This window comes from Rhizophagus irregularis, chromosome 7 (assembly GCF_026210795.1).
Source record: "Rhizophagus irregularis chromosome 7, complete sequence".
Taxonomy (NCBI): domain Eukaryota; kingdom Fungi; phylum Glomeromycota; class Glomeromycetes; order Glomerales; family Glomeraceae; genus Rhizophagus; species Rhizophagus irregularis.
This window is the reverse complement of record NC_089435.1, coordinates 3,896,580-3,910,783: the sequence shown is the minus strand read 5'-3', so window position 1 is coordinate 3,910,783 and position 14,204 is coordinate 3,896,580. Positions and strand designations below refer to the sequence as shown.

Genomic DNA, 14,204 nt, shown 5'->3' with positions numbered 1-14,204 from the left:
AAGTAATACAACCCAAATAGATCCTACCATCGATTTCCAGAGGAGCCGGAAGCCAACCCTAACTACTTGAAAAAAAAAGACCTGCACCACTACCACGTCTGATAAAGGTCCAGGCAAACACACTGGGTAAAAAAAGGAGGGGAAACAAAAAAGTGGAGAGGACAAGTCCTCTTTCCAAGAAATTGTGGTACAACACATAACTATATTCTATCCTAAAAAATAATACAATTCTGAAATTCGTAAAACCGCTAATAAAAGCATAGGCTAAACTAGTTTCTGTAATAAAGTTAAAATTTCTGCTAAAACTGCCTTGTTATCTTTATTACCACCCTTTTTCTTCGAGGTATTCTTTGCCTTCTTCTGATTCTTCGGGTGTTTCTCCTCCTGGTTATTATTTTTTGGGACTTTCTTAGAGGATGTAGGTTTATCCTTCTTCTTAGGCTGATTACTGTCCAAATTTTTATCAGACTTACCTGATTTTTTCGGATTCGGTGTATTTTTAGCCTTTGGTTTATTTTGTGCTTTCTTCAAGGTAGGAATGGAGTGTTGACACCATTTCAACTCCTTACCATCAGGTACGAAAAACTGTGGCGTATCTAAGGCCCTTAGTGTGGTCTTCCAATTCTCGAAATAGGCCACAAGTTTCCTCCTTCCTTTGCTTGTTTGTATGATTTTAAATGAGCTAGCACCACACTTCATTAAAAATTCACATGGTTTACGGTCCATCCACAAGGTAGCCATTGTCATATCCTCTGGAATGTCATGAATAACGGCTTGGAACTTTTCACGTTATTTTCTTTCTCGTAAAGTCCAACTTGCAGGGAACCATCTAACAGGTATACCTCCCAGGTCTGTCGTCCAATATTTATTAAACTGGGGAAGGGCAAATGAGGAAAGTGCTATTTTGACTCAAAGAGTCTGATACTTATGTTGCCGTTTAACGGAACATTTAATAGCGTTCCCCCAAAATTTTAACTCTGCTATTATTTTCTGCAGGTTCCAGGTATACGGGATATCGTAAACTATTATGTCTCGGATTCGCTCTTGCTCCTCTCCGATAGCTTTATATCCTGTCAGTATCTGTGTAGCCTCCGGTTCAGATGATTTCTTTTCCTTATGGGAATTATTGGCTGATGTTTTCACATCAGGTTTTGCCTTCGTTGATTGGTTCGTAATTTGTTTATCATCTGTAACACGCGCCTTTTGTTTATCTTTCTTCCGGGAGTTTTCGGGTATTACAGTTTGATCAACAGGGGTCATTACTACATCAGGCATTGATAGAAGCTTGATTGGTACTGGATTTGGTGGTTTTTGTAATCCTTTGCGTATAAGATCATCTTCATCAAGCGTTAGCAAAGATGACTCATCCATCAGATAATCATCAGTATTCTGAGATCCATCATCATCGTCATTATCATCATCACCCATATCGCCAAAATTGCAAAAGAATTGGGTTGAAAAATTATCCCAAGACTTGGACGCAGCATATAGCGCTATAGAAAATATTAGCGAAAGGGTGGTGGGTTGTATATTCGTAGCTTGAGCTTGTGTAGTGAAGTTCGCAGGGTTGGCAGAGTCGCCAAACCTTTCTATCAGTATCTGGGCTTTATCCTTAGGTACTGAGGGGTTTTTTTTCAAATAAGTCCTTGAGGAAACCGTCCTGTACAAAAGAACTTAAATTATGTGTAAAAGTTTCAAAATAAATGTCGTTAAACTTAGAAATGAAGTCTAAAGCTGCTTCGTTTGGTGTTCGGCTCTTATCCATAGACATTTTTATATTTTTATGTAATAAAATTTAATAAAGGGGATTATTTTTAATAAAATTATTACGTAGAAATTTTCGTAAAAAATGTATTCGGAAAAAAGTTTATTATCTCCAATTACCAGTTGATGTGGGAACTGACCCTCTTATGTGATGGCAAACGCATTATAACGAATTTCCAGTTTTATGTAATATTTTCTCCCTATTCAAGATACTAGCATTGTATCAGAGCAACAATTACTAAAACCCAAAATCATTTGTTACCAGAGACAGCAAGAGCATGTTTGTGTGTGAAAAGCTGGATGGATAAGAGTTTAATTGAATAATAATTAGTAACTTTTATATTGAATAATGCTTTAAAAAAAACATTATATTAATGAATGTATTCTTGAAAGGTATGATTTAGGTTTTAGTGAGAAAAAGGTTATAAAAAACTTTTTCCTTTTAATTGTTGAAGTACATTTACAATAATTTTATTAATACTGCAATAAACATTTTAATTTTAGCTTCATACATTTTTCTCCAAAAAAAAAATTTGTGTTTATTTAATATTCAATTATTATAAAGTGCACAAAAAAGACTAACCTTAAAAGGTTAAAATTAAGGTTTTGCATACACTAGAAACCAATTACAGCTGATTGCAAAATTGTACAACCACCCTATGATTTTCAATTTGAAAATTTGATATTTTGAATTTTTCAAGAATTAGTAAAAAAGCAAGTTTAAATACCTATTTTGGTAATAACTTTAACTCCTTAAAATTAATAAAGATTTTAAAGCAATTTATTTATATTGAATCATATGATATATTTCTATTTTTATTTAAAGCTATAAACTGCAATATTAATAAACAAAATTGTGGCTTGTCAGATGATCAGATGACATATCATTAATTATTTAAAATTCAAACTGACCTGAAGAACTGAACTGCTCAAAACCGCTTTTTTGAATGAACTGGTTCAAAACTGGTTAAATCACTTTGTGAAACTAGAACTGAACTGATAGAACTGTCCCCATCCTTATGAGTAGTTGAATCAATAATTTCTTTGAGATTGATAAAAAAAGTAAATAACTCTTGACATTCATTACATACTTTAGTGTGTAATTCATCACAAGTTCCAAAAGTATAAAGTAAGCAATGATTAATGCAAGAGTCATGTTTGGTTGTACCATTTTCTGATATTTTAAATTTTTGCTCATATGATCTTTTTAGGTAACATTGTAAATTTTCAATATGTTGAATAAATTTATTCTAAATAAATTATAGTTGCCAAATTATCGCAGGACCCAGAAATATATATAAAAAGGTCAGGTTTGAGTTTGCTTATTTTGAACTAAAAAAAATCATGAAAATCTTTCCTTTTTTAGATAATTTTTGATAATTCCAGTCTGAATTTTATTTCCTATTATAGTAACCGACTGACATTATCATAATTCCGGCCCTGAAAAAATGCGTACAGCTCATAGTAAAAAATTTTTTCATCACCTGACCCCTATATACATATTTCTGGGTCCTATTATCGCCGTTTTCAATAAAATGTGATCAGCTGATCAATATAGTTTCACCAAAAAAAATTTCGATCTTTGTGTAATATTATTTTTTTAACCAATCATGTTTTTTCAATTTTTCTCTGATTTTGTAGTTTATACTGTATATAGAAATTCACGCTCATTACTGCGTCTAATACTACACATTTTTTATATTGCTGACACGTTAAAATGTCACTTAATGAAAATGAAGTATATGAAATACAAGTATATACAAGAAAATATCAAATAGGGACGTGTTTTACCTGTCAAAAGTGTTTATACTGTGAAAAAGACCTTACATTTGAAAATTGTCATTGTAATAAGTATGAAAAACCAACTAAAAATAACCGAACAGCCAAAGTACGTGGCTATAGAGGTTTGTGCTATGACACAAGTAACGCTCAACCATTTTTAAAAGAATTTATGAAGAAAAGTAATCTTAAGTTTGGTTATGAAGTCAACCTGGCAACTTCCTTTTATTGTTCACTTTGTACAGCTTGTAATAGTAAAATAAGCTGAGAAAATAACAAATTTGGAAAGGAAATAAAAAAAGAAAAAGATATCATAAAATCTGAAGTGAATCAAGTAACAGAATTACAGCTTCGTATATCAATTAAAAATGGAAAAGAGATTTTACCATCTATTTTAGTCAACTGGTCTTTTGATGATATAAAATATAATGATCTTTCAACAAAAATTGAACAACTTGTCTCTGAACATATAGGATTAACCTTTAGTAATGAATATTTTTTGGCATATAAGGGTAGTTCAGAAGTTGGAGCAGGAACACTTTTAGATAATGAAATTACTTTTGAAGAATTTCTAAAAGATTATAAACGTTACATCTCTAATAATAAAAAAGTGATGATAATTGTAACTATGAAGGATAAGAAAAAAGATAAGAAAAAACGAGAATATAAAGTAAATTTTGGGTTCAATCTGAATTCTTAGTTGATTATGTGTTGTATTAATTTATAATACTTATTATGTTATAATAAATAGGATGATAATTTGGAATTAGAAGTGACAAGCGAAGAAACAGAAGAAGAAGCACCAAAATCTAAATCAGTTAAAACTAAAAAAAAAGGTACAGCAATGAATAGAGTTCTGAAAGAAAGTAAACTTGATGAAAAGGAGAAAATAATCGGTGAAATTATGATGCAATTAAAAGATAAATATGTTTGTAACCATTATAATCACAAACATTGTTTTGTAAAAGATGGTCGTCATTTATTTTTATCAAATATATCATTTTCGATGTGGGCTCAAGATATTGTAAGTATTTATCAAAATAATTACCATATTATATTATTTATTATAACCTTCTTCATAACAATAGATAATACGCCATTTTAAATCTTCACTCAACATTTTACTGTAATATATTGTAAAATATATAATTAGATACAAATTTTATAATAATAAATTTTATAAAAGACTATTTTGATACCTTTATTATGTAAAAATCTGAGAAAAAAGTAAAGATCACGAAAAATCACTTTTTTTAGATTGTAAAATCGCTAAGATTTCTGACAAATATGCTTACTATATATAGTAAAACTATAGTAGAGGATATGAGTATAGAGAATATTAGTAATATGGTTAGTACGAAAATAAAATTTTCTTCTTAAAAATTTTTGGACTGAAGATCAGTGGAGAGAAATACACTGGTCACTAGTCAAAATTAAGGCAAACGTAGCATAGTAGCCTTTATCTTTATTAAATTTTATTGAAACTAGTCAAAATTAATACCTGATGAGTGTAATAGAAATATAGAAAATCAGTGATATATATTGTAAACACTTATTGGGTACCTGATATGTATAGTATAAATGTAGAAATTCAGACACATATATTATATATATCAGATACATATCGGGTAGTAAAATATCGGTTATATATAGCAAAATCCTAAATATACCTGATATATCATTTTATAAATTTATAATTTTAATTTAGGTCAAATTTATAAATTTTTATAATTTTAATTTAGATTTGTACCTATTTTGGGGCACAGCTAAAGCGGCTGACAGCACATAGTGGGAAAATATTTACCCACAGTGGCCCAGCTGTCACAACAGTGTCACTGTGGCGTGGCAGGCCGGTCCTTCACAGCTGTGTGGCTTGTGCAAGCACTCGCTACACCTACAAAGGATCTCCATGGCTCAACATTATGCCAGCTGGGCACCACGCGTAAATATTTTACCGCACGTGCTACATTGGGGAATCTGGAAAATTTTTTGAGCCACATAGCTTACGCTTTAGCCATGCTCCTATTTTGGTAATAACTTTAACTCCTTAAAATTAATAAAGATTTTAAAGTAATTTATTATATTGAATCATATGATATATTTCTATTTTTATTTAAGAAGTTGAATAAACAGGTTTTTAAATTCAAAATATTAAATTTTCAAATTAAAAAATTATACAATTTTGCAATCAGCTATAAGTTAAATTTATTATGTACATAAAACACAAATAAATCTCCTTTTATATGTTAGTCTGTTATAATGATCAATTATTGATATTTAAAAAAAAGAAATAGAAATATTAGTAGTGTGTATAAAGTATTAGTAAAGGATAATATTGGTATAAATGGTAGTAAAAATGTTAGTAAAAGAAATAAAAAATGGTTAGTAATAGAAAATATTAGTATGAACATAATGTTAATAAAATATTAATTTGTGATCTGCCTGTGAAACATAAAAATTTCAGGTGATAATTGCAATATGAAAATTTGCTTAGCATCTCAATCTCTCATTTTTTAATACTACTATCCCTAAAAAACCACATTTATAAAATGAGCAAGTGTAAAAAATATGATGTTTCATTAATAAAAGTAGAGCTTTTCACCGGATTATCCTATGAATAATTTAGGATAACCATTGGGAAATTTAAAGATCTGGATATCCTGTCAAATTAGGATAACAGGTAATCTGAGTAATCATCCTAGGATAATCGATCCATAAACTCATTATGTCAGAAGCTGTTTCGACTTTCACAACTGGAAATGTGTCACTCACATTAGCAGACGAAATCAAAAAATATAAAACAGATGCTCTTATCAAATTTTTACAGAGAGAGGAGGACTTAGAGCTTGATGACGATAACTTGAAAGTTATTCGTGAAGAAAAAGTTAATGGGCGTGACTTTCTCAAGTTAACCGAAGAAAAACTTGAGTGACATGGAATGAAACTGGGACCTGCATCGAGGCTTGCAGACTTCATTAAGGAGTGTAAGGAGAGAAAGAAGCGCTCGTTTACCTCGTATAAGACTCAGAAAGACTTAAAAGAGGTATTAGCAAAGTATGGGATTGATGGTAATGGGATAGGTGCAATCCATCAATTTCCACCAAGTGAGTCCTATTTTCTCAGTTTATTATTTACAAACTATTACATGAGTTGATGGGCTAATTTTAATGTTCCACTTTCTAGAAACATATACACTTGAAGACAATGATGAAGAATTAAAACAATGTATAAGGGAAATAAAACGCAGGTTGGGAAATATGGGGACTATTCTTGCCGATAGCAATGAAGCCATGCAGTGTGAATATATTTCGTTATTCTTCACACTTCGCTATATATTGTCAAGAGAATAATAAAAAAGGAGATTACTTTGGCTCCCCAGTTAGAAATTGTTGGTGAAGAAAATACTGGTTGAGTCGATTATGCAATCAAGGCTCTTGAGGAACTTATTTGCATCACAGAAGGGAAATTATATCAAGTGGTCATTGGCGAAAGTGTGTTGCAAGTAAATAAAAATAAGAGAAGGCATAAGTTGGGTGATGCATTCAGAGATGACTTCGATTATATCTATGGAATCGTTACAACAGCTATGGATTGGTATTTCATCCTTTATGCTTCAGATGGAATATATTGTACAAGTAAAAATCCTCTTAATATCCGATTTACCGAGTCTGCTTTAATAGAGAATTTGGAGGACAAAAAAGAATTGTGTAAAAATGTAAAGCGAGTAATAGAGGGTTATTGAAGAATAGGTAGATGTTGAGAAGGAGTTAGTAATGAAGAAACAACAAGTTCAAGAGTATTTTGAAAAAAAATAATCATGCTTATTAGATAGAAATTTCATGTATACGGGTTGCTGTAATTTATTTTTGAGGTGCTTTATTAATAATTTATCATTGTAATAAACACAGGTCAAATGATGGTATATCAGGTCATATGCTATCATAACATATCGGTCAGATATCATAAACCCGATATAGATGTGATAGGTAATATTAAAAATCATATATATATCAATATTTGATATGGCAATGATTTTTTACTAATAATAAAACTGTTTTTTGAAAAAATATTATTAAATATTAGAGTATAATAATATTACGCTGATATTTTATTATTAATAAACTTATTTTTCGAAAACATATTGTTAAAATATCGGAGATGCATATCAGTCTTTCGATATGTCATATGATAATCATCTGATATTTTATAATTAGTACGGATCGATGGATCGTAGGGGAGGAAAAAAATTTTTTTTTCTTTTGCAACTTTTGTAGAAACACCGACTCCCAAGGTAAAATGGGAATTTAGGAAATTTTTTTTAATTAAGAGATTATAAAAACATTTCTTTTTCTATTTTTATAGAGACGCCGTTAGACTTGGACATTCTTTCAGCCTTCCTGGATGTGACATTTGGTTAGTCATTTTTTTTCTTTACTTGTTTTATTTAACGAATAATTTTTTATTTCTTAATTATTTATCTTAATGAAATGTTTTCTAATGCTTCAAATTTTATTCCTTTTGAGAAATTTAGTATGGAGTTTTTTTGAATATTTCTTTGATGAAACGTTTTTATCTTTTTTAGACGATTTCTTCAGATAAGAGTGGAAGTATTTATAAACTTTCTTTTCAACGAAACGTTTATTAACGTTTCCATTTATCTTTTTTAGATGGACTTCTGGACGCATGGGATTTCTTCAATTTCTCTTTTTTTTAGGTAACCGGAATGAAGGTGCATGTGATCACATATCCTCCTCATCATGATCCAAATCTTCAGCAACTATTTGAGTATTTTGGTCATCAATGGAACCATCGACAGATAAGGATTGAAGAAATTCATTATCGATTATAATTATCATATCTTTGTAATAACGATTATTTTCTTTCAACCAACACAATGCATGAGCGACCTTAGCACGATGAACTTTTAAAATCTCTAAGTCCTGCCAGGTTATTTGCCGATGGGCGACATACAATAGGTACTTCTAATGACAATAGATTTCGAGGAAAGTGAATGGCGAATTCTTGCACATTTTTGGTGTAGTTTATTACGGCACATCACCTGGATCCATATCGTTTTCTCATGAAAACTTATTTTGTTTCTTTTCTTTGCGGCAGCGTTAACATTTCCTTGTATAAGTACAATAGATGAAAAACATTCTTTGTATCACAAGACAAAAAGAGAGAACAGAAGCGGAGATGCCACATTGATTTGATCTTGTTGCGACTCCAGCGCTTGAAACTGCTGCCGTTTAATGGTTCGAATATAACGATTGTTTTCTAAACGCCTTTCACATTGTTGGTTGATTTCTGATGCTAACTTTAGACATTTTCGTTCACATTCACATGCGTGACACACGTCTCAGTTTCTGCCGTTTTTTTCAACGATTTTTCTCACATTGCTTACAATGCATTCCTGACAATGTTCAGAAGTTTCATTTTCTCTTGGTTTTCGCTTTCGAATAGTACTGTGGTTAAAAATTTTGTTTTCCATCTTTATGATAGACGTACTAATGAAGATTCGTTGGCATCTTCGCTATTGTGGCTTTCTAGCTATAGATGTGTCTTGTCTTTCTACATGGAATAATTTTTATAATATCAGATATGTCGATACAAAGAAATGCTTTATTATAATATAAAACTAAGACTTTACTATTACAATAAAAACTTTATTATTATACAATCATTATCATTGTATTCACTGAATAAACTTTTTATAATAAATAAAATTCTTAACAACAGTTTACCGTTTCCTAATATTAGAAGTATCAGCAATCTCAGTATTCCAATAAATTTTATTATTAACTTATTAACAAAGCCATTATACATCGTATATAATATTTACAAACATTGGATAATAATAATAAAGCAGTTTATTATTCTATTATATATGTATTTTTCTGTTTATAGGGATAACTGACAAATAACTTTTAGGATTTTTTTTACCAATTGTCATTTTTCCCACAACAAATCGTCCTAAAATATTGTGTATAGGTATGATACAATCTTGACTTAATTCATAAAACTCATTCTCCCACAGTTCAATATTACAAATATTCAAATCATCATTGTCAATTTGACAATGAAATCGATATTTACGATTTTCTGTTTTCTTGTACCATCTTACAAAAGCTAAACAGTGAGTTTTAGAACCTTCCGGTAGGTGAATTGTATGCTCGAAAAAAAACTGAACCTGACCAGGATAGATATCGGTTGTATGATTATCATCTAAAATAAATTGAGATAGTACATTCACCGATCTTATATGTCTTGCTGAAAATGTTGAGCCAATCACCTCTACTCCGATTCTTAATCTACCGAACTTAGTGACTTTTGGTAAAACTCCTATTGCTTCTGGTAATGTGTTATGAATATCTGATAAGCTTATGAAAAAGTAATTATCATATGCACTATTGTAATACTCTATCAGTAATTTTAATATATCTTGTGGAAGATTTGCTTCTTTTTTCGGCTTGAGCAATGCTCCTGGAAAAGGTTCTGACCCTATTCCTGCTTTCTCTTTAACATTCTTTGACATTGATAAAAATTCAAAATATTCCAACAAGTCAAAATCATCATGAGCAAGACTACCGACCTTTTCTTTATGAGTGATGTAAGGCAAACATTCTGAAAGATGTTGGTTTTCATTGGCTGGCTATATGTTTTGATTACTGCTTTGTAATGAGCCTGTAAAAAAAATCTGGTTAAATATCAGAATATTTATTATAAGTATATCAAAGTAATTACCTAGCAATCCATTCATTCTTTCAAAACTATAGCACCAAAATGCATAAAGTGGACCATAGTCCAATGCACATTCACATATATGTAAACATAAATGCATGTTTGGCGTTATCTTTCCTGGTCCATAACTATTTTCAACTAATTTTACCATAGATAAAAGACATTTATGCGCCTCTTCTAACCCAGATTTTGAAATAATGCGACATGTAAGAATATTGCATGCTCGTACAAAGTAACTTAATATTTTTCTATCATCATTTTTAAGTAGATCCCAAGTAATAGAAGTAGCATATATAAGGATAAAATTTTTCCATTGGTCAGCTGTAAACCCTGAGAAACCTTCACCCATCATTATTTTACTTGGGATTCTACCAATATCTGATAGTAACTTCATCCTATTGGCTCGTTCCTGCATGGTAGTCAAGTTTTCTGATGTTAGTCGTCTCTCCTCAATCCATAATCGGGTGACGATCCATTTAGCAATGCCCAAAAATAAGCAATGCATAGGATCAACAATAAGGAATTGAACAGGGTCAAAATATGGAAGCCGGTACATCTCTGACCATCGCACTAATGTCTCAGACACATGTTTCTTTCGTGCATCTTCAGTTTTACATTTTTTCCATAAAACTGTACTATTTCTCATTTTTTCAACATTTCTTGACACAAACCATTGTTCCATATTGTTAAAACCTCCGAAATTTGGCTGGTTTACAATGGTAAAATCAGCCAATTTTTGACATCTGTAGCAAGCTACACGTGCAGATATATGGCCACAAAGTTTTCTTGCAGCTGGTATATCACATGCACAGCATATAATTGCAGCTCGTATATGTTTGCCAGCTGGATTTTCATACGTACTAGACAGATTAATTCCTTCTTATAACTCAATAAATTGGTCAATTACTGGAGCCAAATAATGATTCAATTAATGCAATTTTGGCTCATTAGGTTCAGGAATTACTGCCAAAGTAATTATATTAGAAACCTTAAACCTTTCACTCCGCGGAAGGTTGCATATGACCCCATATATTACTCCAACACTATATTGAGAATTGTCAAAGGGTTGGAACCAATCAAGGTTCATCATGATTCCCAAATGACTGTCTGCTACCTCATGTCAAAAAAATAATTGGCTATTATTTGGATCTTCAAAAGTTTTCCAAATTCTTCCATCAAAGATATCTGCCAATTCTTTTTCATTGTTAGGTCGATTGGTCCACTTCCTGCACGACTCCTCAAATCCTTTTGTATTGTATAATTGTTGCAATCTTCGTTTAATACTAATAATGGGAAAAATAAGTGATGGTTTAAACATCATTCCTTGATTGTGGGAATTTGCTTTGTAATAATATTATTACAATAAGATCTTAAATTACTTATTGGGTGGTTTGGGTAATCTTGAAATGTGCAATGATAAGGTTGATCGGTCGGCAAATCTTTTACTGCATATAATTTGCAACATTTTTTACGAGTTGCAAATTTAATTAATTGATTGCCAATGCCGAATAATTTACGTGCCATATACAAAGTTTTCGGAAACTTTGAATAGGTATTTTCATCAACCAAGACCAGTATATATCTAACAAATTTTAAAAGGGAATCAATAGCTGTATCAGGTAGACGGTATCTTTCTTGATACTTAAAAATCCAATATACAATCCATGTAAATCCTGCATTAATATCTGGAATGGGTAATTCAGCACCTTCAATTCCACCATCATATTCTGGAGTATCAAAATTAACATGTTGCCCCAACAAGTCATCATCATCATCTTCATCTTCATTAAAATATACATCTTCATCTTCGTTGGTGGCTTGTTCTTCTTCACTATTATACAAGAGCTGTTCAGTTACAACTAATGGAAAACTAACATGACTACTTGCTTGTTTTTGTTTAGGGTTTCTTGGATTTTTAACAAGAAAGCTAAACACTTGTTTATTATTAAAATCGGTATCACTATCAACATCATTAATATTTATTTCGTCTAGTTCTATAGGATCATATGGAGCATTTATTTGGCTTATTCCCCCTTCCGTTGCCATATTAGAAGATTCACTTCTTATTGGTAGTTCTCTTTCTCTCATATGCGACTCTCTTGTACGTGGATCAACTTTACGACCTTTACATTTATTACAGTTGCATGCCACAAATTGTCTTGAACGTGATTTAAAAGTACCTAAAATCGGTTTACGCTGTTTTTTCGAAGGTTTGTCTGTGTCATCTGTGTCATTACAAAAGTTTTTTTTGATTTGCGAACCATTGTAATTAAAGTTTTAGCGAGAATTTAATAAATACAAGAGATATATTTATATATAAAATATGTCAATTATCAGTAATAAATTTATAATACTTTTGCTTGCACTTTTAAATATAAAATATTTATATTACATAATAATAAAAGTAAAATGTATAATCAAATTTAAATGGGATTATACATCAACATCAGTTGATCAAATATTCGTTGCTGTGCAATAATAAGAAAAGTATAAAAAAGTTTATTTCGATAAAGTATATAAAGAATCAATTGACCTAAATTTGATTCTTCAACTTTTCTTTTTTAAAAAAAAAAAAAAAAAATTTCACATAATCAAAAATTCTATCTATTTCAAAAAAATATTTATGCGTCGACATAGTGTTTGGAATCATGTAACAGTTATTCGAATAACTCGAGTATATTCGAGTATTTGAATAAGCATAGTGGTTATTCAAGTATTCATTTAGCCAGATATAGTATAGTTAAAATTCTAATTGGGCATTAAATCCTTAAATTTAACTGAGTTAAAATCATAATTCAGGCTAAAAATTATGTAAATCATTACTATAAAAGGAAATTTAACTTATTCGAATATTATTCGAATACACTTTATAAATTTAAATGAATACTCGAGTATATTCGAATATATTCGATTCCAAACACTACGTCGACATAATTACTTTAAATTAATCACAAACCTGAAGAGACGATTGATGTCTCGTTTTAGTCTGGATGATCATAACGCACGATCAAAATCTTGACGCACTTCCAGTCCAGACGACCGCGGAAGAAGTAGAAGTAGTGAATGCAGCAGAAGTCGAAAAAATGATAACCGTGGAAGAAGTATAAGAAGAGACCGCAGTAGAAGTCGAAGAAATGACAACCGGAGAAGAAGTATGAGAAGAGACCGCAGCAGAAGTAACAACCGCAGCAGTAGAAGTAGAAGTGATGGCTGCAGCAAACGTGGAAGAAGCGATAGTGTTGATAAAAATGGTATAATGTATTAAGTTTAATTAGAATATGGGATTATTCTTACTAATTTTATTTGTATATAATCATATACGATAGAAATTGCAAAAATTTATTCGACTCTTGATTATCTTGTTAGTGAAATTAGTAGTTTAGCAATCCTCACAATCCACACAATCGGCGGTACTATCTCAATCTCTCGCCGGTAGAGATCGAACTATTTCAGTTTCACTTGAACCACTTGGTGGTTACAAACAAAGATCCCGTAAACCACTAGAAAAAATGACCAAAAGGCAATTCAAGAGTTTTAGGGTATAGGTATCGTGACCTTTTCCAAATTCGGATTTCATAACTAATCACTAATCTATTTATTTTTTATTTTGTAAATTTAGGATGAAATAGTGCAAATTCTCTCCTGCCTTGACCCTTCACTATCATATAATATAATATATATTTACATTTTTCACATTAAAAAAAATTTAATAAAATATGTAAACAAAGTTATAAATAGTTTTGTGTAAAAAAAATTTACTATTTTTAATACAAAGAATAAGTTAATTGTATATGTAATACAGGAAACATTTTTAGACGTGATTGTGTAATGTGTTTTTGATAAAACAAATACGCATCCGCGTAACATTAAAATTATAAAATTTAGATAAAAAATTGCGATTATTCTCACCCAAAGAGCTT

General features: G+C 30.7%; 3 protein-coding genes across 3 annotated transcripts; 1 reads left to right on the top strand and 2 right to left on the bottom strand.

The window, feature by feature from the left end:
• Positions 1–3,481: 3,481 nt before the first annotated feature.
• Positions 3,482–4,673, top strand: OCT59_027612 (uncharacterized protein; the record flags this gene model as incomplete). The annotated part of the gene is made up of 4 exons (XM_066137108.1): positions 3,482–3,791; positions 3,870–4,213; positions 4,295–4,567; positions 4,632–4,673. 4 exons carry the CDS (start codon positions 3,482–3,484, stop codon positions 4,671–4,673), a joined length of 969 nt encoding a protein of 322 aa, XP_065993528.1.
• A 4,819-nt stretch (positions 4,674–9,492) lies between these two features.
• Positions 9,493–10,078, bottom strand: OCT59_027611 (uncharacterized protein; the record flags this gene model as incomplete). Its single annotated transcript, XM_066137107.1, has 2 exons — positions 9,493–9,516; positions 9,797–10,078. The coding sequence occupies 2 exons, from the start codon at positions 10,076–10,078 to the stop codon at positions 9,493–9,495; spliced, it is 306 nt and encodes a 101-aa protein (XP_065993527.1).
• Positions 10,079–11,601: 1,523 nt separating this feature from the next.
• On the bottom strand, positions 11,602–13,861 carry OCT59_027610 (uncharacterized protein; the record flags this gene model as incomplete). Its single annotated transcript, XM_066137106.1, has 3 exons — positions 11,602–12,509; positions 13,309–13,494; positions 13,768–13,861. 3 exons carry the CDS (start codon positions 13,859–13,861, stop codon positions 11,602–11,604), a joined length of 1,188 nt encoding a protein of 395 aa, XP_065993526.1.
• Between the last annotated feature and the right edge of the window lie 343 nt (positions 13,862–14,204).